Source organism: Mesoplodon mirus, assembly GCF_964341445.2.
Source record: "Mesoplodon mirus genome assembly, chromosome: 5".
Taxonomy (NCBI): Eukaryota; Metazoa; Chordata; class Mammalia; order Artiodactyla; family Ziphiidae; genus Mesoplodon; species Mesoplodon mirus.
The window spans coordinates 12,620,466-12,647,617 of record NC_138980.1 but is presented as its reverse complement, the minus strand read 5'-3'; the positions used below and the strand labels follow the sequence as shown (position 1 = coordinate 12,647,617).

Here is a 27,152-nt window from a genome sequence, read left to right as displayed (position 1 = left end):
TAAATAGCCCAAAGTGTAAACTATACCCAGTTCCCTGAGAGAGTCCTTCCCTTACAAACATCAGCAGGTAAAAACAAGTTCCCTCTGACATCTCAGCCCAAGAGCAGAGCCTCCTTCCTGCACCCTGTACAGTTTTTTCTGCTAACAGCTCTGAAGTGGCTAAGTTCCAAACGAGAAACAACTTATGTGTTTAGCCACAGAGCTGATGAGTAGCGAACAAACACCAGACAAGAGTGCACAGGCCTGGTGGAACACAGTTTTACCCTATAAACAGATACTTCTTCAGGGCTCTTTGTCCCCGAGTAATGATGGTGGCGGGGGGGAAGCAGTGAATATCAATTTTCAACCGTTTAAATGTAGTCGGTGTGAATAGTAGGATCCTGGAGCGTGCCTCCGCCAGAGCTTGCCCTTCAGGAGATGCAGTATGGGAAGAAGGCTTTAACCACACAGCACCACAATGCCATTAAAATACTTTGATGATTTATTTATTTATATAGCCCCTATGTGCTATGTAGATGTTAAATATATATATTTGATTCAGATTGTTCAAGTAATCCGTTTGGTTCAGAGACTGAAAACTGGCTTCTGCGAGCCAAATCCAGCCCCTGGATATGTTTCCTTTGTGACTTTAGCTCCTTAAAGGCGATGCAATCACCAATATGGAGGAACAAGGAGATTTCACATAAAAATGCTAGATGTCTGGCTTTCTCTTTAACAAAAGGAGAAAACTGGCGGCACTGCACCCATATTCCGGCGTAGCGGCAGACCTCTGAAATGAGAAGCAATGGTCCCGAGTAGTCGAGTTGCGTTTACACACAGTTCCGTTCCTCAGCTATCAAGCCTCGCCCTGTAGGCAATTGACTTTGTACTCCCAGATCAGCCCAGAAGGCTGTTTCGAGTGGAAATTTCTTTTTTATCGAAAGATGCCAAAAGCATGACCCTTCGCATTTGGAAACTCACCCGTTCCTTCAGTAAATATTTATTGAGTATTCCTTTGTGCCAAACACAGAGCTAGGTCCTGCCTACACAGCGGGGGATAAAACAGATGTGCTGTCTTCCGCCTCTTAGCGTACACGTTCATGGGTATTTAAGAACTTTCCCCTTCTTCCTCTCTTCCTGGCTCAAAGGCAGCTGAGGTGGAATTGTCTGTTTCTCTCCCTCTCGATGACAAACTCACCTGTCCAGTTATGTAAGTTGGAGGTCATTCTTTCACCCCCAGCAGACATCTCGCACACTGGAAAGTGCCTGGTTTCTAAATAATATAGTAGACAAGATGGATTGTCCAGGCTCCCAGTTTACAGATGATGAAATAGAATTAGGAGGCTGAGGCCATCTCATTCATGTTGTCATTTAAGGTACATTTGACAATTCAGTTGGTCATTGGGACGCAGTTGAATCATGCTGCATCACCACTAGGCAGTATCTGTGATGATCTCAGTAAATGAGTAAGGCGTTCTTCAGAATCCAGGAACCAAAAACACTGGAGCATCATGAATACTTACACCACAAGCGTCTGACTGAGCAGTGGTGGGAGTTGAAGCTTCATCCTTCTCTTTTGCCCTTCCACTTTTTACGTTTCTTTTGCAGGCATCTTTTTTTTTTTTTTTTTTAATACTGAGGCTCCGCTGGGTGGATGGAGATGAGTTTCTGCCTGTCATAATATGAATGTATAATGAAGGCAGAACCAAAGACAAGCCCTTTTGTTAAGGAATCCATATCATCAGAGGCCCCAATTGGCAGCTGATTGTTTTTATTTATTTCTGTAGGTTTTACATGACACCTGGAGACCATTTAAAATGTTACTTGGCGGTGAGAGCTCTGTGTTTAAAAATAACGCTCACCCAGTGCCAAATCACTTTAGAGTCGGGTACAAATATTGAGACAAAAACCCCAGCTGTTATTGCTTTGGCTGCTAATTTGAGGTGTCAAATGAGAGCCCGACTGCTATACGTCAGTGAATAAGGCCCCTTGTGAGGTCATTATGTTTTCTAACAGTTGAGAGTAATGGACTAATCAGTGCAGCATCAGTTGTTTTCATTATATGCCCACACAATGGTTATGAGCTTTAATTTAAACGGTCCTCAGGGAGATGAAGGAAATTGGTATTAGGCAGCACCCAGGATAGTCCAGGAGAGCAGGTACCGTAAGGGAGATGGCTTCCCACCCTCCTCTCTCTTCTCTCTCCCTCCATCTTTCATTCCTCCTGCCACATCTGCCCTCAGAGACTCATTGTCTGCTCCAAACAGGCAAAAGATGAGCTTTTCTCAAGGAGCAGATCTGGACTCTTGGTTCTTCGTGGTGCTCTGAAAAATCCCAATCAGCCAATCCAACAGTCGGGGTGGCTTTTGGCAACACTTAGACTTGTCGGCCAAGCCTGGACCTTGGAAGGCATTGAGCCACGGTTGCCCTCTCTTCTCTGTAGCCTCTACTACCCTCCTCCTGTCCATGCTGAGCTTTCTCTGTTCCTGGGACCAGAGGAGGGTTGGGTGTTGCTGTGGCTTTGAGCAGCCTTGACAGGGATGCAAACACCTGTGTCCCTGTCACATCGAAGCCAGGCAGGGCTGAGTCTACCACTAACACGTATGATTCACCTCCACCTTTGGACGGCAGGGAAGTTGGACGGCCGATGTCTGCTGAAGGCAATCCTGTAAGAGGCAGATTTGTGTAATGATAAAAAATATAGGATCTGGTGTGACACTTTCCTGGATTTGAATATTGGCTCCACAACTCTACTGTTATGTTATCGGGGCAGAGTTCATTGATCTTTCCAGGGTCCAAAGTGGAAATGACAAGGGTATCTCAGGATTGTTGGAAGAATTAAATGAGATAATGCATGCAATTAGCAAAAACATGATCAATAGCATCAGTATTGTTGTCATTATCACGGGCATCTTTATTGGAAGATCTTGGCAAGCTCACCTCAAAGCAGTAGCCTTTACTAGTCCACCTCATTGGAGGAAAGCAGAGAGCTCGTGGGAGAACCTATAACATCAGTTTAGGTTTCTCAAAGGACACGTTATTGTACATTATTCTTCCTGATTTCTGGAATTTCCCAGAGCTTCCAGCCAAATCAGAACAGTGCATAGCTGGGTGAGAAAGGCAAGTTCAGCTTTGATAGGAGGGAAACAGTCAGGGAACTTCATCCAAAAATGACTGAGTCAGTGCAGTTGGGGAGAGACCCTGGGCTGGGAGAGAGGCTTGGGGATGCCTCTCTCAACCGCAGTAGGCCCAGTGGCATTCAGTGTGTGCTCTCCCAGGGCCAAGTCCACAGAGATGCCACCTACACACATTCTAATGGGCCAAGCTAGCCAACAGCTTTCACATTCCCAGGATCCAGGAGCATGTGGAAGGGCCTGGTCATCAGCAGTAGGTACCATGGTTGATTCCTGGTACCATGATGGCTGTCAGTCAACACCCACCAAGCAAGACCAGGACAAGCCAGTCCTGCTTTGACACAGCAAGAGGGAGAGGCAGAAGTGAGCCCTGACAGACCCTCCCTTTGAGGTCTACATGCTACCAGAACCCCTCTGTACTTTCATGCCCCCTTGGCAGCCAGTTAGGTATTTCCCACGGGGTCCAGCCACAGTGTTTGCACTCGTCTGCTCTTTAGGAAATGATTCTGCCTACTTTGGTTGTGCCTGACCCTGTGAATTCAATGTAGGCCTTGTGGGAGGTAGTTATATGTCCTGAGTTTAGAGTGCTGGCCACTGGGCTCCCACATTTGTAAGTACAAGTCAGGGAATCAATCTCTAGGCTCACTTTAAAAAGACATCGTTTTGAAATGGCCATGGCTGCTGATGACCCACCAAGAGTCTCCTTCCTGGTGACCCTTAAAGAGGGAACCACCTTATTTATCTAGACTTAAGAAGAAGTCAACCTGCCTTGAGACAGGAGATGAATGGGCCAAGCTACCAAGACGGTCTATCTGACCCAAGGAGTCTGGATCCCCACCTGTGTGGAGGGGAAGAAGAGGGGTTCCAAGAGCACCCCTGGGAAGCTTGGCACTCTGGGAGACTGCAGTAGCACTTACTGTGGATGCCTGGTTTTGCAATTATGTGATACATGCTCACAGATAATATTGCTGCATTAGAGCCAATTACATAGTGTTATGGACACACAACATTCAGATTACACCCAGAGCCAGGAAAGCACAGCTTGACAAAGCAATGGCCTAATTGGAGGAGACGGAGGGAAATGTCGGCCTTATTAAGGTTGCCAGTGTGGTGTGGCTGCAGCTGGACTTAGCTCCTCCAGATCAAAGATGGTTTTCTTGAGTGATGCAAGGGAGAGCCACACTTTAGCCCTCAGCAGAGATCACTGGGGAGCCAGGGGCAGAAATCAAGTCGGGCCTCTCTAAGAGTGATCACAGCCACCTCCATTGAGGACTGCATACTACTTAAGAACTTGGGCCTCTCCCTAAACAGGAAGAGACCCAACTCCCTTGTGCTCTCCACACAAGAGGCCTTCCATCTCAGGGGCAGCCATATGCTGCCCTCCACATTCAGGTCAAGGCTCTGTCCTTAGCCTTTTCCCTAGTTCAGTGGTTCTCCAACTTGAGCTTGCATAAGAATCCTCTCATTCATTGAAACACACAAAGCTGGGCCTACACCAGAGTTGCTGATTCAGTAGGTTGGCCTGATGCATATACTGAAAATATGCATCTTTAACAAGTCCACAGGTGATATTGCAGATCTGGGGACCACACCTGGAGAACCACTGTCCAAGTTCATTCCCTGCCCACCCCAAGGTGGGTTCTCCTGCCCCGTCTCTTGAACAGGGCCTTCTGCTAGGCTCTCATTCCATCACAGCATTACAGGTTCCAGGAGCATTGGGACCCAGCTTCCCAGGTGAGAGCATAGGATGGGAATAAGAAGTGTGGATTCTAGGGTGAGATTGCCTGGTTTTAAATCCCAGCCCTACCACTTGCCACTGGGGCTTTCCTGCCGATGTTTTACAGTCTTTAAGTTTTGAAAGTCGTTGACCTAATCCCCTCTCCTTACCAAGCAGTTATGTGACTCGCCCAGCATATCACAGCTAATCATTGGCAAAGACAGGACCAGAACTGCCCAGTTCTAGAGCAGCCAGTGGGCAGCAAACATGGTTTATAAAAAGCCAGTTAGTAAATATTTTAGGCTTTCTGGCCATATGGTCTCTGTTGCAACTACTCAGCTGCTGTAATGTGAAAGCAGCCATAGACAGTACATAAACAAATGGGTAAAACTGTATTTACAAAAACAGGCTGCGTTGGATGGGCTTTAGCCTGTAGGCAGTAGTTTGCCAACCCCTGGAACAGACCGGTATGTGTACCACTGCTTCATACATACATTGCGACTAGGAGCCCTTGTCTTGCCTGGGTGCCCCAGTGTTTAGCTGAGGAACACAGGGAACCACAAACTTGGTCCAGGTACCAGTGTTCAGTTATGTGTGCTATAGGACCAATAGTAAGTGCACTAGTCCCCTAGTGCCCCGGAAAAAAAGTTTAATGCCCCCTTTCTAGTGCTCACCAGCAAGAGAGAGTGGGATCCACTGGTAGAAGTAGCATTGTCCACGCAGATGATTTTAATATGGAAAACAGTCCCTTTTCATTAGACATTAATGCTCCAATTATGACAACACAGAAAAGAGACTAGACAGAATACAGGTTAGTCTCAATAGAAATATAGTATATATAATGGGGTAAGTAGGGGCTTTAAAAGAGAGAAATGGGAGGTAGATGGACTGTCTTTTAAATGCCATGGGGTATCCTTCTCAAACTCTTGCAAAAAATTGCAGAGGAAAGAACACTCCCAAACCCATTCTACAAGGCCACCATCACCCTGATACCAAAAGCAGATAAAGATACTACAAAAAAAAGAAAATTACAGACCAGTATCACTGATGAATATAGATGTAAAAATCCTCAACAAAATACAAGCAAACAGAATCCAACCACACATTAAAAGGATCATACACCATGATCAAGTGGGATTTGTCGCAGGGATGCAAGGATTCTTCAATATATGCAAATCAATGTGATACACCACATTAACAAATTGAAGAAGAAAAAACATATGACCATCTCAACAGATGTAGAAAAAGCTTTTGACAAAATTCAACACCCATTTATGATAAAAACTCTCCAGGAGGTGGGCATTGAGGGAACCTACCTCAACATAATAAAGGCCATATAGGACAAACCCACAACAAACATCATTCTCAATGGTGAAAAACTGAAAGCATTTCCTCTAAGATCAGGAATAAGACAAGGATGTCCACTCTCGCCACTGTTATTCAACATAGTTTTGGAAGTCCTAGCCACAGCAATCAGAGAAGAAAAAGAAATAAAAGGAATCTAAATTGGAAAAGAAGAAGTAAAACTGTCACTGTTTGCAGATGACATGCTACTATACGTAGAGAATCCTAAAGATGCCACCAGAAAACTACTAGAGCTAATCAATGAATTTGGTAAAGCTGCAGGATATAAAACTAATGCACAGAAGTCTCTTGCATTCCTATACACTAAGAACAATTAAGGAAACAATCCCATTCACTGTTGCAACAAAAAGAATAAAATACCTAGGAATAAACCTACCTAAGGAGGCAAAAGACCTATATGCAGAAAACTATAAGACACTGATGAAAGAAATCAAAGACGATACAAACAGACGGAGAGATATACCATGTTCTTGGATTGGAATAATCAATATTGTGAAAATGACTGTACTATCCAAAGCAATCTACAGATTCAGGGCAATCACTATCAAATTACCAATGGCATTTTTTATAGAACTAGAACAAAAAATCTTAAAATTTGTATGGAGACACAAAAGACCCCAAATAGCCAAAGCAATCTTGAGAAAGAAAAAAGGAGCTGGAGAAATCAGACTCCCTGACTTCAGACTACACTACAAAGCTACAGTAATCAAGACAATATGGTACTGGCACAAAAACAGGAATACAGATCAATGGAACAGGACAGAAAGCCCAGAGATAAACCCACACACCTATGGTCAACTAATCTATGACAAAGGAGGCAAGGATATACAATGGAGGAAAGACAGTCTCTTCAGTAAGTGGTGCTGGGAAAACTGGACAGCTACGTGTAAAAGAATGAAATTAGAACACTTCCTACCACCATACAAAAATAAACTCAAAATGGATTAAAGACCTAAATGTAAGACTGGACACTATTAAACTCTTAGAGGAAAACATAGGAAGAACACTCTTTGACATAAATCACAGCAAGATCCTTTTTGACCCACCTCCTAGAGTAATGAAAATAAAAACAAAAATAGACAGATGGGACCTAATGAAACTTAAAAGCTTTTGCACAGCAAAGGAAACTACAAACAAGGGGAAAAGACAACCCTCAGAATGGGAGAAGATATTTGCAAACAAATCAATGGACAAAGGACTAATCTCCAAAGTATATAAAAAGCTCATGCAGCTCAATATTAAAAAAAAAACAAACAACCCAATCCAAAAATGGGCAGAAGACCTAAATAGACATTTCTCCAAAGAAGACATACAGATGGCCAAGACGCACATGAAAAGCTGCTCAACATCACTAATTATTAGAGAAATGCAAATCAAAACTACAATGAGGTATCACCTCACACCGGTTAGAATGGCCATCATCAAAAAATCCACAAACAATAAATGCTGGAGAGGATGTGGAGAAAAGGGAACCCTCTTGCACTGTTGGTGGGAATGTAAATTGATACAGCCACTATGGAGAACAGTATGGAGGTTCCTTAAAAAACTAAAAATAGAACTACCACATGCCCAGCAATCCCACTATTGAGCATATACCCAGAGAAAAACCGTAATTCAAAAAGAGTCATGTACCACAGTGTTCACTGCAGCACTATTTACAACAGCCAGGACATGGAAGCAACCTAAATGTCCATCGACAGACAAAGGGATAAAGAAGATGTGATACATATACACACTGGAATACTACTCAGCCATAGAAAGGAGTGAAACTGGGTCATTTGCAGAGACAGGGACGGACCTAGAGCCTGTCATACCGAGTGAAGTAAATTAGAAAGGGAAAAACAAATATCGTATATTAACGCATATATGTGGAATCTAGAAAAATGGTACAGATGAACCAGTTTGCAAGGCGGAAATAGAGACACAGATGTAGAGAACGAATATATGGACACCAAGGGGGGAAAGCGGGGGGTTGGGGGTGGGATGAGTTGGGAGATTAGGGTTGACATATATTCACTAATATGTATAAAATAGATAACTAATAAGAACATGCTGTACAGCACAGGGAGGTCCTCTTCACTTTGCTGTACAGTAGAAACTAACACAACATGGTAAAACAACTATACCCCAATTTTAAAAATAAATAAATAAATAAATCCGATAGGGGGGAAATTGCATTATTTCTAGTTCATACTGAAATGCCTATTCAGTAGCTTGTCATGGTACAAAAAGGGGAGGCCAGGACAGTCTTGAAGTTTCATAGAATTAATGTGACCCTGAACTTGAGCCTGAAACCTGATGGAAAATGCTGAATTAAGAGCACTTACTTGGAGAAAAGCTTCCAACTGGGGCGACTTGGGGTAAAGCATATCTTCTCAATAGGAACAGGGCAGTGAGATTAAAGCTAGATTCTAGAACTAGCAAAACTCTTCCAGGAAATGGAAGTAATAAATAAAGTGAGGTTGATGAGGTCACCGTAGGTTAGGCTTGGGCAGTCATCTAATGGGGGTGGAGGTGGGTCATTGTCAGACCAAACCATTTATTTTTTTCTGTTGATTAATTTTCAAGAAAGTTTCTAGAACAAGAGGCAATGGGAGGCTTGCTGAGTTATTTCCGGCTTTGGGTCCCTGAGTGAAAATGACAGAGAATATCTTTGCTGGAGTAACAAACTTGCCCTGAAAACAGGAGGCAATGATAAAGTTGGGAGAAACTGTGAAAAGAAAGAGTAGTGAGTCCTGAATCCTCTAGGAGCTCATTGCTACCCTGGGTAGATCTCTCATGTCTTATAGCCTCAAATTGCTCATCTGTAAGATGGGGATAATAATTTCAACCTCAGAGTGCTTCAAGTACCAAATAAGATGAATGTGAAAGTACACTGTAAACCATAAAGGACCAAACAAACACAAGCTACAATAATAATAGTTAATGATTACCGATCACTGCCTATGAGCCAGGCAGTGTGCTAACAAGTGTTCTTTCCATGCCCTGATTCAAGGGCGTGATGGTCAGCTGGATAATGTCCCCCCAAAGAGGTTCATGTCCTCATCCCAGGAACTTAGGTGTCGTACCTTATGTGGCAAAAGGAAGTTGGCATATATGGCTAAGAATCCTGAGATGGGGAGGTTATCCTGGATTATCCAGTCAGGCTCTAAGTGTCGTCACACAGGTCCTCTTAAGAGGGAGGCAGGACATCAGAGTGAACAGTAGGAGATGTGACAACAGAAGCAAGAGGTTGGAGTGATACAAGGAAGGGGCCACGAGCCAAGAATATGGTGGCCTCTACAAGCCGCAAAAGCCAAGGAAATGAATTCTCCTCTTGAGGCCTCCAGAAGAAACACAGTCCCGTGAACCCATTTTAGACTTCTGACCTCCAGACTGTATGAGAATAAGTTTACGTTGCTTTAAACCACAGAATGTGTGGTAATCTGTTACAGCAGCCTTAGACAACTAAGGCAGGTGTCATTTCTGGAGTCAGGCTTGTGTGGATTTAAGTCCTGGTACCACCACTTGCTTCATCCATGACATGGAGGGGATAGAAGGGTGCCTGCCTCATCGGGGGGTTATAGAAATGAGATGGCAAGTAGGACCCTCAGCCCAGTGCCTGCCTGGCATAAAATAAGCTCGCAGTTAATGTTGGCAATTATTAGAACCATCTCGTTTCATCACCAGGAAATCTCTGTGAGATCAGTGCTGCTATTTGCCCCATGTTACAGAGGAGGAAACTTAATAAGATTATGAAAACTTACTCATGGTTGCACGGGCCGTAAGTGGCAGAGGCAGAATCTAAACCAGGTCGTTGCCTTTGAGGCCGTGCTCACCCACTCTGCTCTTCTGCATCAGGGTTATGACAGTGACATCTCCATCAAATGCCAGCTGCTTAGGCTGGGACACAAGAACCAGATAGAGCAGAGTGCTCCCTGCATGGGCAAAAGCCACCAAGATTGGAAATGAAATAAATCTGTGTTTATTAGGGAAAAAGAAACTGTAGCTGCCATGGAGATCAGCATCCAAGAGGTTAGCAACCCTCTGATGTCCCTGGGTCGGGCAGCCCCACGTAGCAAATCATGAAGGTCTGAATACTGTGTTTAGTCACTTTGGTTCTGGAATAATTGCTATTATCATAAATGTTTTATAGCCCTCATTACGGCTCACATTTAAATTATCAGTGTAGTCATACATTAATAAGTCATCGCTGCCGGACGACTGCCGGATGCAGTTACAACCCAAGCCCGGCATATAACTGCACTGTATATTCAGCTAAATGAGGGCTGGCTGTGAACTCAGCCTGATGTTGAGTTGCTGGGTATGTTTGGAAGGAAGCCTCTTTTCTGCAAAGGCTTCTTGCTCTTTGCTTTTGAGAGATAAGGGGGACGCTCAGATTTTGTCTGGTAGTGAGTTAACGACCCTAACTAGGTATCCCCCAGGTGTGGAGCCTAGAACTCTGGGATGGATAGAAGCAGAAATGAAGGCATTGTTTCTGCCCTGGAGGCATTCCTAATCCGCTGGAGAGGGGGTGGGATGGGGAGCATAGCCCTCGCTCCTCTGAAACTCCCTACCAAGGCAGGAGAGCCCGGACCAATGGGAAGGACAGATTCTTCCACCCTGTCTGATGACAGGCTCTGAACACTTCCTGGGTGGATGGAGATAGGATGGATTCACACACACACACACACACACGCACACACACACATACACACTTATGGAAAAGATAAGCCACATGAAACAAAATAGCTATGTAGGTTCCACTTCATAAAATGTCCAGTGTCTGAATTGGTGCATTAGTAAAGTCCCAGAGTGGGCAGAAACAGGCAGTGTAAATTTGGTTCTTTCCTCTCTAGCATACTCTATGGCTAAAATAATGCCAGACACAGGGTGCAGGGTGCAGAAGAAATATGGGGGGGGGGAGGGAGGAAAAAGTAGTCGGTTCTGTGCCTCTGTGTAAATAGATTTCCTCCTGGCCTTTTTGGCCAAAGGCCTTGAGGAATAGCCTGGGGTGAGGGGTATGTGGTCCCTGGAATCCTGCTGTGACTAGTGTCCCCAGGGGAGAAAGCATCTGTGCAGGGCCCCTTGGGTGGGGTGGGGTGTGTATGGGGGCCACTGTGTGCCAGACAAAGCTCTGTTGGTATTCCCTTGGGGGTTGGGGTTGTGTGAGGGGAACCGGAATGACCAGGACAGGACTAGATCCTCTCCACCAACATCAGTTAAACGGGAGCCTCAATGACTGAGCACATACTGTCTGCTAAGCCTTTTACCAGCCTGTGAGGTAGGAACCATTGCCTTCCTCCTTCTGCCGATGAAGAAGCTGTGGTTAAGAGATGTTGATCATTGGCCCGAGACCACACAACTAGGGCATATAAGACTCAATCTGAACCATGTATGGACCAGGCCTTGGGACTGTAGTAATGCATAAGATAGAAAATGTTAGAGGGCGTTTTAAGAGGAAGATAATGTGTTTACCGAGAGCGAGGGGCAAAAGAAGTCTGTTTCACCAGTGAAGGCTTCCAAAGAAAGGCTCCTTCCTGGGCCAGTGGGACCCCGTGGGAGGGTAAGAGGAGGGGGAGGATGAGAAGAGGGCATCTGATGTGGCCTTGGAGGAGCACAGGAGCAAGTGGCCATCACGAAGGAGCGTACCGTGGGCCGTATCCAACTCCTGCTCTTTGAGATGCAAAGTGAGGCAGGTGTGGGTCAGAGAGCTGAGAACTAGATCCAGTCTTGCCGCGAACGGTTGCCTCTGTCTGCATAGTCACTGAAATAACCGACCCAGACGGTCCCTTCTGCTACATAACATTTCCACTTCTGCACATGGTTTCCTTGGCTGCCATGCTTTCCCTGGGCTCCCATAATAGGTCCTTCTAGAAGGGTAAGCCCAGGGCTGTACTTACCTACAGGCTGATTTCATTCTGGTCCATTTATGGGGCTCACATCCCTCTCTTCCCTTTTCCCTGTACAAAGATACCAGTCAGTGTCAATGCTGCACTGGAGGAGTCCCCATCCATGGTCACGGGGAGGCACAAGCAAGTAGAGACCGAATCCCTGTGCTCACAGACTCACTTCAGACAAGATATCTTTAAAGAGCCAGAAGATGGCTGGAAAATACTCATAAAATAACCTATCCACATAGCATCCTGTATGAGGCAGTATGTATAATGGGCAGGGCAAGGAGTTTGGAGCAAGCCAGTACTGCGTTCAAATCCCAAGTCCACAGCTTAATAGCTGTGAGTCCTTGGAAAAGTAGTTTTACTTCTCTGAAGCTCAACTTCCTCATCTATAACACAAGGATAAAGCCTCCCCTGTAGGGTTGTGTGCAGCTGAGCAAGATGTTTTGTATCTGTTTCCTTCTCTCTAAAATGAGGACAAGAATATGTAACGGGCATTGTAGTTGTGGGAATCAGCGACGTTGTAATGAAGCACTCAGGACACAGTAGGATTTCAGGAAGCAACCTTATTGCTCCAGGTAGGTAAGTGAGTACTGAGAGGGCAGCAGAGGAAAAGAGGGACCCACTTGTAAAAGGAATCAGGGATTCTCCTATCATCTGGAGACCCGTCCACTTGTCTCCGGCTGCTGCACCAACTAACCCATGGCTGTTGATGGATGGTCCCTCTTGCAGTCACATCCATCCCTTCCCCACCTTCCATAAGCATCCTGGTACCCGCCACGCTACTGCCCTGTTGACCGTTTCTCCTCTTTCTCCGCAGCACTCTCAATAACAACAACATTAGCCGCATCCTGGTCACCAGCTTCAACCACATGCCGAAGATTCGAACCTTGTGAGTAAAGGTCCCCTGCTTCCTCCCCCACCTGCTCCCCACCTTAAGCAGCTCTCAGCTGCTTGTAAAACCTCACCCTTGGTTCCTACATCCAAACGCCTCCTCCCTCTGCTACTGACTAAGGGGTGTTGGTGAGCGAGGGCAGACGTGGGGAAGGGTCACGGAGCCACCCATGGTTCTCAACCACCATCCTGCTTCAGGCCAACTCAGTTCTCTTCACCCCGGGAATCTTCCTGGACTGGGGAAATCTTTGTGTTTTCCACCTGGATGGAAAAGTTTATCAGTGTTACATCGTCACAGAACTTTGAGAACAGGGATGTGATGATTCATCATTTGCTTAGTTCATGTCCTGTACCCCTGGCAGTTCTATCCTACTGCCAAAGGCTACAGTTGTTTCCCGCTCTGGGAACGGTAGAGGAGGGGGAGTCTTAGCCACTCCTTCACCCCAGCCTCCCACCCACCACACACCACACTTTTCTGCTCCCTGGATGATATTCTGGTATCAGAATGCAGTAACTCCATTCTTTATCTTTAATGTGTTGGGTGGGCTCAAGCCTTCCAGAATGTGTACTCAGGAAGCAAATCTCCCCACGGTGCCCCATCCCGAGAGCAGGTCTAGTGCCTTTGTTACCTGGTAAGTTCTCCTCTCTCAGCCAGAAATCCTTTTTCAGTTCCTCTGCAAATGTACTCTGCTGGCCTTTCCAAAGAGGTCAATACTTGATGTTTTTCTTGTGTTGATGGAGCCTCAATGGAGTTTATATCACAGCAGTAGGGGAGAGTCAGCCCCCAAGAGTAAAGTGCCTGGCACATAGTAGGCAATAAATGGTATTTATAGTTATATTATTATTATCATCATCGTACCATTTATCCAGAAATCTAGATTTAAAAATACCAAGCGACCAGCTTATCTATGGCCCCTGAGCAACATTGCATCCAAGCAGATGTGAAAATCCTTAGAGCAGTGGTTCCCAAAGTGGGGGTCCCTAGACCAGTAGTGTCAGCATCACCTGGAACTTGTTGAAAAGCAAAATTGCAGGTCCCACCTCAGACCCATGGAATCAGAATCTCTGGGGTGGACCTAGCCATCTGTTTTTAACAAGCCCTCCAGGAGATCTCAATACTTATAAGGTTTGAGACCCCTGCATGAGTGAGAAAGTGACCTTATCTCAGGTAAGAATGAAGCAAAGATCAATGAAGCAATTGATGAGGAGATGATACAGAGAACCCTCAGAAGGACCCAGAGCTGGGAGTCAGACAGACCCGAGGTTAAATACGAGCTCCGCCACTTACTCTGGGCAAGTCACTTCATCTCTCTGTTCTTCACAGATAGTGAATTCATAAGTGCTTGCCTCAAAGTTATGGTGGGAATGACATGTACTAACATATAAAGTGCCTGGTCATGGTGTCCACACAGCAAATACTAGTTATTATATAGAAGGAGGATCCAAGCTCAGCTTCCACCATTGTGCCCATTTCTTCCTCTGATCCCTCATGGGCTAGCAGAATTCAGCCAAGAAAATCTACCTTCTTCCCTTCCTTTTAAAAGAGGATGGTGGGACTTCCCAGGCAGTCCAGTGGTTAAAACTCCACACTCCCAATGCAGGGGGCACGGGTTCGATCCCAGGTCAGGGAATTAAGATCCCACATCCTACATGCTGCATGCGGCCTAGATAGATAGATAGATAGATAGATAGATTAAAGGGAATGGTGCAGGAGAAATCACTGGGTCCTCAGGTGCTGGGCCCGCATCTCCCCAGGCGAATGGGTTGAATAGAAGAAATACGGCTCTCACCTGCGCAACCAGCAGTCCAGCTCCTGTGGGCTGCTGCTTTGTGATTTCTACCTCCCCTCCTGTTATTTTCAGTTGAAAAGCATCAATAAGAGAGCAAGGAGGGGTCCATGGGAGGCAGGGAAGATGGTGAGGTCTGGATCTTTGTTGGGGTGTTGTAAGGGCGGGGAAAGAGGGCAGGGGAGTTTTTTCTCCTTGTTTCTGCTGTCATGCTTCCCTGTGGTCCTGAACACTCATCTGATGAGTTCGGATCAATCCATCAATCTCGTCTGTTCTCTTTGCTCCCTGCCTGCTGCCATTTTCTCTTTAGTTTAATTTCAGAGATGGCTCTGTAGAGAACTCCCCAGAGACTTGAGCTGACTAATCCCCCCTCACTGTAATTAAAGTGTGGTGGTGAGGGGGGAGCGCTGGTGGTGGAGAAAGGGGGAAGAGGAGAGAGGAAGGAAGTCGTAAATGGGATTTCTAAAGGAAAGCTTTTATATTGAATTCAGAAAGCCACATTTTATAGAAAATGAACGCTGACCCTCTCTAAAAGGATTTGCTGGAAATTTAATTTAGCATCTGTGGCTAAAAGGCACCTTTTACAAATTGGCATTTGTATTCATTCACCTTATCTTCTGTAAAAGTGGTTTCGCCAACATGAAATATGGTGTTTCTGTCTGCGAAAGACCACAGAACAACTGACAGGAACCATCTAGCCGCCTTGATGCTTTGGTGGCTAAGAAATGACAGCCTTGTACAGGCAGGGCCTTGGGTTGGGAAGAGCCTGAAGTCTGGAGCTAGTCTCCTCACAGTAAGAATAATAAGAGCAAACATTTCTTCGGTAGTTTACGGTGTCCCAGGCCTTGTGCTTAGCATTTTTCATGAATCATTTCAATCCTCACAATGGCCCAAGCAAGGAGGCACCATTAATATCCCCATTTTATAGATGATAACAGTGAGGCCCAGGATTAGATTGCTGCCCAAGGTCAAAGTCAAAAAGCACAGAGCCTATGTCAGATTCTGGCACTATGACATCAGAACCTGAGCTTGTCCCGTTCAGTAGGAATAAAAGCAGAAGAGCATCAGGTGAGCTGAGGAAGAGGAGACTGGAGCTTCCACATGGCTGAAAGGCCACTGGAGGCCACCCTCCCTGTGTCATTGACATCAGAAAAGTTATTGAAAGTAATTAAGATAATGTCTCTTCTCACTCAAGAAAACTAGAAATACTCCTGGCAGTGTCTGGGCTCAAGTTTCAAGATCATCAAGATTCTTTTTCTTTTAACATTCGTATTTGGGATAACATTGCTCAATTTGATCTATGGAACATGATGTAAAAGGCAGCTTGAAAGACTCTTCCCAGCTCGACTCTCCAGCCCTTCTGCTGGGTAAAATTCCAAGAGGGGGCATCTGAGCCTGTCCACTGTCCAGGGCTTTTGACAAGAGCCTTTACGTGGCTTCAAAAGCAGTTTGGGTCACCTCTTTTCCATGGTCCTACTTACGAGAGGAGAAATTCCTACAGAAATGGACAAAGGGATAAGGGCCATCTGTAGCAAGGTTTAAAAAGGAGGTAGCTTGGGCTTCCCTGGTGGCGCAGTGGTTGAGAGTCCGCCTGCCGATGCAGGGGACACGGGTTCGTGCCCCGGTCCGGGAAGATCCCACATGCCTCAGAGCGGCTGGGCCCATGAGCCATGGCCGCTGAGCCTGTGCGGCCGGAGCCTGTGCTCCGCAACGGGAGAGGCCCGCGTACCGCAAAAAAAAAAAAAAAAGGGGAGGTAGCTTGGGGCTGGCCAGTGGGTATTAAGGAACAACCAACCTAATATAAACTTCCAAAAGGGAAACCACTGACATTTTGATTATCCCAGAAATTAATCAGCTCAGTAAGGGTCTGACTTACCTAAACCTCATTTTTGTTGTTCCATTGATCTCTTACCTCTGACTGGAACTGATGGGAATTTGTTTGCATTGATCCGTCTTGTTTCCTTAGCTTCCATACCTCAGTGCCAAAGAGGGCAACTGCCTTTCCTGATAAAAGCCAAACTCATGAAAAGGCACACAAAAAAACTCTAGCACCTCAACCTGTGCGTGCCACTGCAGCCTACCTCTGCTCTGCCTTGTCACTAAGAACTGACCCACTGTCACTGTTTTCCTAGACAGCCTTTATACCTGGTGGTTTATTCCTGGCCACGCAATCATCTCTCTCTCCCTCTCTCTCTCTCTCTGTCTCTCAACAGCTCACTGATGGGTCAGGAGACAGATCATTTTCCCTCATGCTGCAATTTCCCAATAAGTCCCAATGCAGAAAAGGAATTCCCTCCTCCACTTCATACTCTTTGGGAAAGAGTAGCCAGCTCCAAGCCCAACACCAGGCCCCCCTCCGTCCTTGGCACAAAGTGGTCATCTTTGTTGAATACACAGAGGTCTTGCCTTCCTTCTTAGAACTGAGGTCCTTCCCTCCAGGTTAGGATTTTGCCTTCCCTCCCGCTTCCCACCTGTCGTACCTCTTCCTGCCAGACTAAGAGGGAGTCAGGCTTGTTTCCACAGCACTGGGGCCTGAGCTTTGATGTTCAGAGGCGAGCATTGCTTGGGGCCCATAACAGGCGCAGTGTCTTGGTCCTGGGGGTATATGCAGTTGTCTTTGACTTTTAAGTATTGGCTCTGAAATACAAAAAGAAAATTATAACATCAAGATTAATCATGTTTCAACAAAATTGTAAAAAAATCTTTTCAAATATTTTTCAGCAGAAAAAAATGACATTCTAGGTGGGATATGGGTTCGTTTAGTCAGTCTGATATTATGGGACCTGGGACCCCCACCCTGAGTCTGCCAAGGTCCCTGGTGGGCCTGGCCTGCCCGAGGTTTGCACCCGTGCAGGGCCAGGGAGACTCTGCTGGCAGGCAGCGCAGATGAGCTACACTTGGCCAGTGTTTAGCAATGTTGACCTTACACTAAGTGGAGTGTGGTCAAGAGCCCTTCAGCTGTCTCCATTTCAGACATGGATGTAGCCTGAGCCACTGCTTCGGTCTGCCACTCAGTATTAACTGGCATGACACAGAGTACTTGAAAGTCCCAAGATATTGCTGGCTGCTGAGCAGGTGCAGGATGGGGCAGTTGAAATTTGCATCAGAAAGCCAAGTATATGATCAGCTGTCGTGACTGAAACTCACCTACCGCCACTGCTAACGATCTAAGTTTGTAGGGACTGTGGAAGTTGGAAACCCCTGATGCAGAAACCTTGGGGAAGAACCTTTAGGATCCCCTGGGTATCCTTAGGTTGCCCTCCAGACAGTGGAAAGGAAATTCAACTTAACCAGATGAGGCTCCCCTAGGATGTGGAACCTGAAGATCCCTCTCAGGAATCTTATTCACTCCAGGGTGAGAAGCTGATCTGGAGCCACAGCTACTAGGGGGAGAAAGCCCAAGAGTCCTGAAGAGATGGATAAAAAGCCTTTTCAGAGGCACCGAACCAGTCAGAATAGCAAATACACCAGGTGGACTTGAACTTGGGAAGGCTATGAAGGGCACTCTGGAGAAAGTGCTGTGGATGACAAGAGCCTGTAAACACCTTATTTAAATTGGAGGTTGAAGAGAAGGTGCATCCTTCAAAAGGTCCCCTTCTCTCTGCTCCCTGCTTACCCTGGCTAGTGCACACAGCAGTATTGGTTTTAGGCTCACCAGCATGACACACAGGGGGTCCACTAAAGGGACACTTAGAAAACGAAGGAAGGAGAGAAAAGACAACAGCAGATCTCGGCCACAGTTCACCACAGACTGGAGTGTGGAGATTGAGAGGCTGTTGTAAAGCATCTGGAACCAGGCCTAGCTAAAGTACGGAAAGCTACACCTGAGTCACGCTTTTGGAAGTTTGACCTGAATCAGGATCATCGCTGTAATAATGTCACCCTCCCTCTTCTATGTGTTGAGCTTTTCCTGAGTGGGAAAGAAAAGGGTGGAATTACTATTAAAAAGTGGGAATTGCTCAGAAGCCTGGAGGCCTCCATTGGATGGATGTGGCCGGCACGAGAAGATGACTGTCGTTTGTGGCTTGGCAATAACAGGGTTGAGGCTCCTGTGGTGATTCCGCGGTGCAGAGGACAGTGCTCCCCTGGGCTTCCGAGGACTGTCACACTGGGCAAAGGGCACGGAGGTTCAGCCCACTCTCTTCAGACAATGGCACCCTCCCCACTTCCTGCTGTGACGGCATCCTCTCTCTGTCCCTCCCTCTCCCAGGCGCCTCCACTCCAACCACCTGTACTGTGACTGTCACCTGGCCTGGCTCTCAGATTGGCTGCGACAGCGGCGGACCATTGGCCAGTTCACTCTCTGCATGGCTCCTGTGCACCTGAGGGGCTTCAACGTGGCGGACGTGCAGAAGAAGGAGTACGTGTGCCCAGGTGAGGTGACCCCATCGCTCCCCTCCCCTCCTGTCCTGTGACTCGCCCACCCGTGAGCTCTCCTTAACATCACCTTGGCCTTGAACACACACCCCAGCCCAGAGCTCGGTGTGGAGCCTCGCAGGTTGCCCCAGCATTCGCCAGTCACTTAAAGAACTCTAAGGTGCCTCCCCGTGTTCCAGAAAAGAAGCTCTTACCATCTGATAAAGGAAAATGCTCAAGGAGCTCATGAGTCACTTCCTGTTAAGCCTCAGAGTCCATTAGGTACTTTAGCATTGGCCAAACCCGTTCCTATCGCCCATTTGCTCCTAGAAATTGAGAGTCAGGCTAATAGAGGCTATGGGGTCAGCCTGCTTGGCTGGAAATCTCAGCTCTGTCCCTTAATGGTGTGTGACTTTGGTAAGTTACTGCATGTCTGCAGAAGAGAAAAAATCGTAGTCCATAACTCCAGGGATGGGTGGGAGGATTAAATGAAATAATGCATATAAAGCACTTAGCATAATACACAGTACTTGGTAAGAGCTAATGAGTGGAGCTTAATTATTATAGTTTAGTGGGCCCACAAAATGCTGAGCAAGCACGAGAGTTTGATCTGTGGGTAACTGAACTGAAATAGAAGCACAGGTGCCCATGTAGTACAGAAAACAGAGCTGTGCTTGCACATGACTGAAGGCAGCTCATCTCTCCAGGGTGGGAGGTGGCTGAGTGACCTGAGAAAAGCTTCCCGGAGGATGTCGCCTTTGCCTTGGGTCCTAAATGTTGCTTGCTTGTTTGTTTTTACTTTTCATTGACATTGCCCAATCCCATCCATTCTTCCCTTTTCTGGTGGCAAGGAAGTAAGCTAATCTCTTGATTTCCTCAAAAAAAAAAAGTATTCAGTTGAGGAGTTCCCCAAAGATGCATTCCTGAGATCCAGGAACTTAGTCCTGGAATTGGGACCCAGTGGCTTCTAAAGGCTGATCTTGGGGCTCTGGTGTGTAGGAAGGGAAAAGGTGAATGAGGAGCTTAGCGTGGGCGGGGACTGCACTTTTCACCTTTTTAAATTGCTGCCCACTTTCAGTATGGAAGTTTTATTGAGCCCACTATGTGCTATGGGACCCCCATGCGGCCAGGAGTGCAGACTGGCCCTCTTCTGCTCTTAGGCTGCATTTGCCATATATAGGAATTTTCCTTGAATTCAACTTTATCTCCCTGATCTGCTGCTTTCTCCTGTCATGTTACAACTTTATCAAGTCATTTAATACCCAAAAACATTTTAACATGTTTCAGAGCAGTACCTCAACAATTTGCTATAGACGCCCACTTAGAAATCACTTTCCATCAAACACATAATAAAACCGTTTATCACACAGACACCCAACTCAAATATAGTGACTGTAATTACAGTAATTATTAGGCAAAGGGTACAATATCGGCATAAGTGCCAGTGAAAGAAATAATTATAGAGTGCAGGAGTCATCCAAAAGCTATTGAGAAAAACTAATTAGGGAGGAGGTTAAAATGCATTATTATGGGTGGGTACCAAGTTTAAAGCTGCGCGCCAACACGAATACCACCACGAAGGTGCTTCGTCATGAAAGCACCTTCCCATCAAGGGAGTGCCGAGACATTGCTTACCCAGCAGCAGTCAGGACTCAAAACCCAGGGCCGGGAGGCTGATCCTCCTGGGTCCTGGAAATGTTACTGCCCCAGGTCTCTCTCCTCTGAAAAAGCTGGATCTCACAGGTGGGTTAATAGTTACATAGGTGACTATGACCTTTATCATATCCCCTGTTTATAGCAATCAAGCCCATTGCTAGTGATGGGCTGTAACTTCTTCATACGAGGCCAGGTGTCTTTTAAGGACACAAGAATTTAATCCACAGACTGCAGACATGAGTATGCTATTAATCTCCACCCTCTCACTAGTAGTATGAATTTAGGGCCCCTATGCATGGGGGACTTTTTAGATGCTTTTCCCAAGCTCTCAAGGCTTCAAAATAGGATGCTGTGCAGGGCAACTTTCTGAAAAGTAAGTCAGATACAATGGCGGGGAGAACTGGGGAATTGAACATCTGTAACGAATGAACAACCGCCCTCATTAGTGGGGTTCAGGAGGAGCACCCCCTCCCCAAAGTACTGAGTCTTTCATGATTTGTTCAAGGTAGGTGGTGAGACTGTGATAAAAGGATGCCAGAGGAAGCAGCGTGGAGCAAGACTCAGCCTGTGCACGCACAGGAGGTCAAAGAAATGGGCTATTTTCACGTACCGACCAACCCCCTACCATGAGATGCAGCCCACCTCTGAGGGTGCAGGCCCTGCCCCACAGCAGAGCCCAGCAAGGCATCCGAATGAGGCGTTTTGGGACAGACCTGATGGCCATTGTTTAAAGCTGCAAAACCACCAGGGTCCCTCCTCATCCAAGCTATTCCTCCCATAACCCGCAGGAGGAGGACTTCAGTCAAGAAAGGAGGAACATGAACATCTCTTAAAAAATAGAAGTCGTCTGCTCAGGAGAAAGAAGGGCATGGGGCAGCAATTAAACCATCCCTATGCGTATTCATCACCAGTGGCCCCTGTTGAGGCAGCCTTAGAAAAACCTCCCTGCGCCCCTACACGGTATCGAAAAATTCACCCAACGCATGACTCCAGAGACAGGAAGGAGCTTTATCTCTCTCGGCCTGTGAGGGCCCTGCCTGCCCAAGTCCCTGATATCTACCTTTGAATTAAATCCGGCTGTCTGGAGCCCAGCCTCTTCTCCCCAGAAGTCCGGGCTACTGGTTCCTTATCACCGCAGCTAACCCAGAAATTTGCTAGTGGCGCACTCTGGCAAAATTCATCCCCTCTGTCAACGGTCCCCTTCAATCAGGGGCATTTATTTTCCTCTCCTGGGGAGACAGCCGGGCATTTTTCACAAGGGTGGGAGACTCTTATTTTAGTTATTCTTAACAGTTTTCTATGATATGCAACAGGACTGCTTGGTTTCCTTTAGCTCTTGCTGAAAGGATTTCTCTGTTAATTTTCCTTGTTTTAAGAGGAAGTTAGGGCCCTAGGACTAGAAGGGTCCCTCAGTGGACTTTATGAGTTCATACAGCAGATTGGAGAAAAGGTTCTGCTTTGGCCATGGTTAGGCTCACGTGAGTTGCAAGTTGAATTTTTTTTCCATCCTTAGCTAAAGGGCTTATTTTGGAGTTCAAACTCTAGGATTTGTCTTCCACGTGTCAATTTTCTGATCCCTTAATCTGAGAAAGTTTCTACCAGTTACATTTTGTAATTCAAGGGTAGTAGCTAAATATTTGACCTCTTGAGTCAGTTATCTCTTTCCTCTGAATATCTTTGAACCCATTGGTTTGTCCACCCATTTCACATGTATCTGTCCTTTGCCTTTGAATGTGAGATATATTTTCATGAAGATTAATCTTGTCTTCTAGTAACAAGGGGCCATGTCTTACATTTTTTCCGGTGCCAAAATACCTAGAATAGTGCTGGATCCTAAGAGCCTCTCAACAAACTCTTCCTCAGTTATTATTAAAAATGAAATAGGTGCATCTCCTTGGAAACCAGAAACTTTCCCCTTCTACTTCTTTTTTTTTTTTTTAATTTGAGACTAGTTACTAGGTATAAAGTTAATTAAGGTGAGCCATGACTAGCCACCCATTTCCTTAGGAGGTTTTAATTAAAACACCATAATTGGACATTGCAGGAATGAGATTATTAGGTTTATTTAGCCATTCTCCAAATTATCATGCCTCTGGTATTTAAATCACGTTCATTTATATTCTCATCATAATTGCTCGAGTCCCATTGTCATTGCAGTTTGTTGTTGGCTTTTGAAAGACCAGAGGCCAACAGGGATGCTTAATTTGAATACTGGAATTAATTTATTTCCATGCGCTCACGAGGCCAGTCGATTTTCCAACTCTCCGCACTCTGCTGGGTGAAGTTCTCTTTCAAGACAGAAAGAAAGAAACAACGGCTCTAACGCAAGAGTGTCCAGCCGTCTCCAGGGCAGCTGACACAATACATGTCTCACCCCTGAGCCTCCTTTCCTGCCTCCTGAGATTCCAAGCCTTTGACGGTTTTCCACTTCATGGCAATAGAGAGGCATGGTGGGTGTCTTTTGGGCAGAGGAGATGGTAGAAGAGCCCTTCTATTATGGGAATAATAATAATGGATCTACGACAGGGGTTTTATGAGGATCAAGTGAGGTGATACATACAAAGCACTCAATGCAGTGCATAGGAAACATCCTATAAACGTTAGCTACTATTATGAGAATGATGGTCATTATTAGATTGGCCACGACTGTGTCCACGGGCAGGTACACTCCTCTCTCAGGGCTTCTGTTTCCTCACCATCTCCATGGCCCTCTCTGGGTCTGGAGCTCGGTGACCTCGCCCCACTCATCTGGGCAGACAAGTTAGAGCCTTTGGTTTTCAGGGTGATGATCATTCCCATTTGCCAATGAGCAGAAGAACAAAGATGGGGTCAGAGCTGGGCAGAAGTCACATCCCTGGTCACCGCTCCATCTTTCTTCTTTCTCAGAACCAGAGGGAGAATTGTGCAGTCAGCAGAGGGAGGATCATTGGTACAATATCCATGCCGGTGACCACAGGCACTTGCCCTGTGAGAGGTCTAGCTGGGAACGCGTTCCTGCCCTCTCGCTCGTTGACAGCCCCCTGGGCTGGGAAGCAACTCCCTTGATGACCAGTAAGAGCGGGAAGGGCCAGCACTTCCGTTCTCCCCAAGCTCTGCTCTGCCCTCCCTCCAGACATCAGGCCACAGTCCAGGGAGTCTTAGGAGACATCTGGAGGGAGGCCGGGCATCTCAGCTTCCTCCTTGTTTGGCACAGAGGTGGCTTTGGCTCCAGATTGAGATTCCAGAGCTGCAGTGATTAAGGAAAGGTGAGATGGGCCCCCAGAAGAGAGACAGGTACTCAGCCCACATCCCCATCTCCCTACTCTGATCAGGACATCCTTCCACCCCAGGGCAGTAGCATTTTAGCACTGGGACTGGAAGAGTTCCGAGAGCAGAGAACCTGGGCACTTATTTTATTTATTTTATTTTATTTTTTGCGGTACGCGGGCCTCTCGCTGTTGTGGCCTCTCCCGTTGCGGAGCACAGGCTCCGGACGCGCAGGCTCAGCGGCCATGGCTCACGGGCCCAGCCGCTCTGCGGCATGTGGGATCTTCCCGGACCGGGGCACGAACCCGCGTCCCCTGCATCGGCAGGCGGACTCTTAACCACTGCGCCACCAGGGGAGCCCCTGGGCACTTATTTTAAAATGGAGAAAGGAAGAATAAGTCCCCATGCACTCCTAAGTTTATAAGAGAACGTCTTAGACAGTACATGACAGGGGGTCTGCCTGCTGGTTTGTCAATGCGCTCTGATTTAAGGCCCTTGCTGTGCCAGGGAGAAGAGGCACAGCAGGTACCAGAGGCAGGCTCCCTCGAGGACCATGAGGATTCATAGGCCCCCTGAGAATGCATCATACAACAGGGACACACACGTGCATGCAGGCAGGCACACACCTAGAGAGACCCTTTCCATCAAGGAGGTGCAGAGACTCTTTCTACCCTAATATAAAAATTCTGCTCCCATTCCTCTCTTCTTCCTAGCTTGTAGTCATAGAATTTTCTGGGTAGAAAGGTAGGTGTTTCCTCACTTTGTCCCCCTGGAAATCTACTGTCTCCTGCATCACTCTCTTCAGCCTCAATGTGTGTGGACAGGAAAGGCTGGGAGGGATGGATTTGCTGACAGAGGTCGACAGAGGACCTAGGACACCTGACCTGAGCAGGTGAGCTAGGCTCAGAGGGGGCCTCAGGGGACTGGACAGATGGCCTTTGCTGTGATAGAAAGACCTGAGCTTCAGACATGAGAGTCCTGTCTACCCATTGCCACTCCGCTTCCCCACTCGGAGGCTGATGCTGTGGACCAGTGCCCAGGGCACTCAGAACTCAGGGAGCCTCCCCTCACAGTCCTTCCAGAAGAATCGTTCACCTCGGTAGCTTGGTGGCATTCAGTCCCCATGTCTCTAAGGCTTCTGGGGCGATTTCATTCATGTATTCTTCCTCTCACTCACCCAAGGTGTGTTTATTGCGTGTTTTGTGCCAGGCCCTCTTTTAGGCACTGAGCATATAATAGTGAATAAGATAGGAAATGTCACTGACCTTGTGGAACTTAACATGCTCGTCTCACTCTGTCCAGAGGCAGAAAGCAAAGGGGAAGGACTCCCACCACACAGGACTCAGAGACCCAGAGGGAAATAGGCTTGGTCCCTCCAGCATTGATTAAGGGGGAATGTTTCCAGGAAAAGCAAACTCATCTTTCAACCCCGGCTTAAACCTGAAGTGTTTTGTTTCAACAAGAGAGTAGCATCCTTGCCATGTGTGAATACCTAGCTGGGGAGCTGCCAGCCCAGGATGCTGACGTAGACTATAATGACTGTTGTTTCTCTCTGCGTAATAAAAGGTGTCATTAGTGATCTGGTTAAGGAAGCTTTTCAAATCCTTTTTGGCCTTGACAACATCCTTTGCAATGTAGCACACCCTCTCTTCCAAATCAGAGCCACCCTGTGAAAGACACAGCTCGTTCCCAGAGGGACTCAAGGCTGCAGCCTGGGTCTGGTTTAAACAGAATTCATTTCAGCACAGAAGTCAGAAGGGGTACCTTTGAAGAAACTCCATTTCAGAACTTTCTGTTGCCCATGTGAGCCCTGAAACATAATGCCTTTCTTCCGCTCTTTTCTGACACACCCCACTAAGTAATATTTTGACAGATCAAAAGAGGGATGGCCATCGGATACCCTGTGCCTCAGTGGATAGAAAGGCAAGTGCTCAGGCTCAGGGCTCCATGGAGCCCCTGATGCTTCCCATCCAGGAAGGTGCGGGGTGTGGCGTGTCTCCCTGGCTGGTCAGGCACCGGAGCCCCTTGATATGCAGGGCCAGGCATGGCAGTTTTCTTTGGGGAGCACCATCTACACTTCAGAAGCCCTGACACCTGCAGTCCTGGCGCTCCCAGCCTCCTTGGGAGGATGCAGGTGAGGGGACGCGAGCCCTGCCCACTGTAGACCCTCTTTGCCACCTGCAAAGAGATGCAGCAGAGGAGGGAGAGCTTTTAGATGTCTTCTGATCCTTCTGCTTCCATTTTTCTGAAGAACAGTAGTCGATCTCTAGACCCAGAAAGGACTTCAGAAGTCATGCAGTCCAAACTTCACCAAGATGGCAACAGAAAAACTCAGGGCGGGCGTGTACTGTGACTTGCCTGAGGTCTTGTAGACAATCCGTGGCAGAGCCAGACCCATTATTAATAATAACAACAACAGGACTTCCCTGGTGGTCCAGTGGTTAAGGCTCCATGCTTCCACCACAGGGGGCAAGGGAAGTTCTGTGTTCCGCATGGTGCAACCAAAAAATAATGATAATAATAATAACAATAACAAATAACACAACTAAACACTAACTCTGTGCCATGCCCCCTTCTAAATATTGATATTTTACATGCATTAATTTCCTTTGCCTTAGCAATAAAGCCATGCTATGAAGTAAGTATTGTTGTTTCCCCCATTTTACAGGTAGGGGAAACTGAGGCACGGGGACATAAGGATGACAGGATAGAACTAGGGTTCACATTGAGCCAGTGGGACTCCAGAGCCCACACTCTTGGCCACAACAGTCTCATTCCTGATCTGAGGTTCTTACAGGCTGGCTCTCTGGGGTTGTCATTTTCTCAGAAATGTAAAGACTTTCCCAGTTTGGAACAAAGCCAGCACCACCTCTCTCTCAGGGAATGTTCCACTTGGGAATTTTAATGTAAGTTGTCAACTCTCTGGCATTTTCCATGGTCTCTGTTAGATCCACTAGTGTGACACTGGAGAGTTTGAAGTCTTTGTACCCTAGACAAGAATATTTGCTCGAATGTTCCACTTAAGAGGATGTTTTTAAAGTGTGTGTGTGTGTGTGTGTGAAAGTGAGGCCAAGGGAAGTAAGAATCTTTGGTCACTGGGTTGCACTTTCTGGCAAAGTAAATGTTCCAAATTAAGCCATAG

At 46.7% G+C, this 27,152-nt stretch overlaps 1 protein-coding gene across 1 annotated transcript in view; it reads left to right on the top strand.

Annotated features, from left to right (window-relative positions):
* SLIT3 (slit guidance ligand 3) overlaps positions 1-27,152 on the top strand; it is a 616,238-nt gene that overhangs the window by 456,644 nt on the left and 132,442 nt on the right. The window contains exons 7-8 of the mRNA XM_082622425.1: positions 12,892-12,963; positions 18,963-19,126. Coding sequence (XP_082478551.1) covers positions 12,892-12,963; positions 18,963-19,126 — 236 coding nt within the window. The remainder of the gene's footprint in view (positions 1-12,891; positions 12,964-18,962; positions 19,127-27,152) is intronic.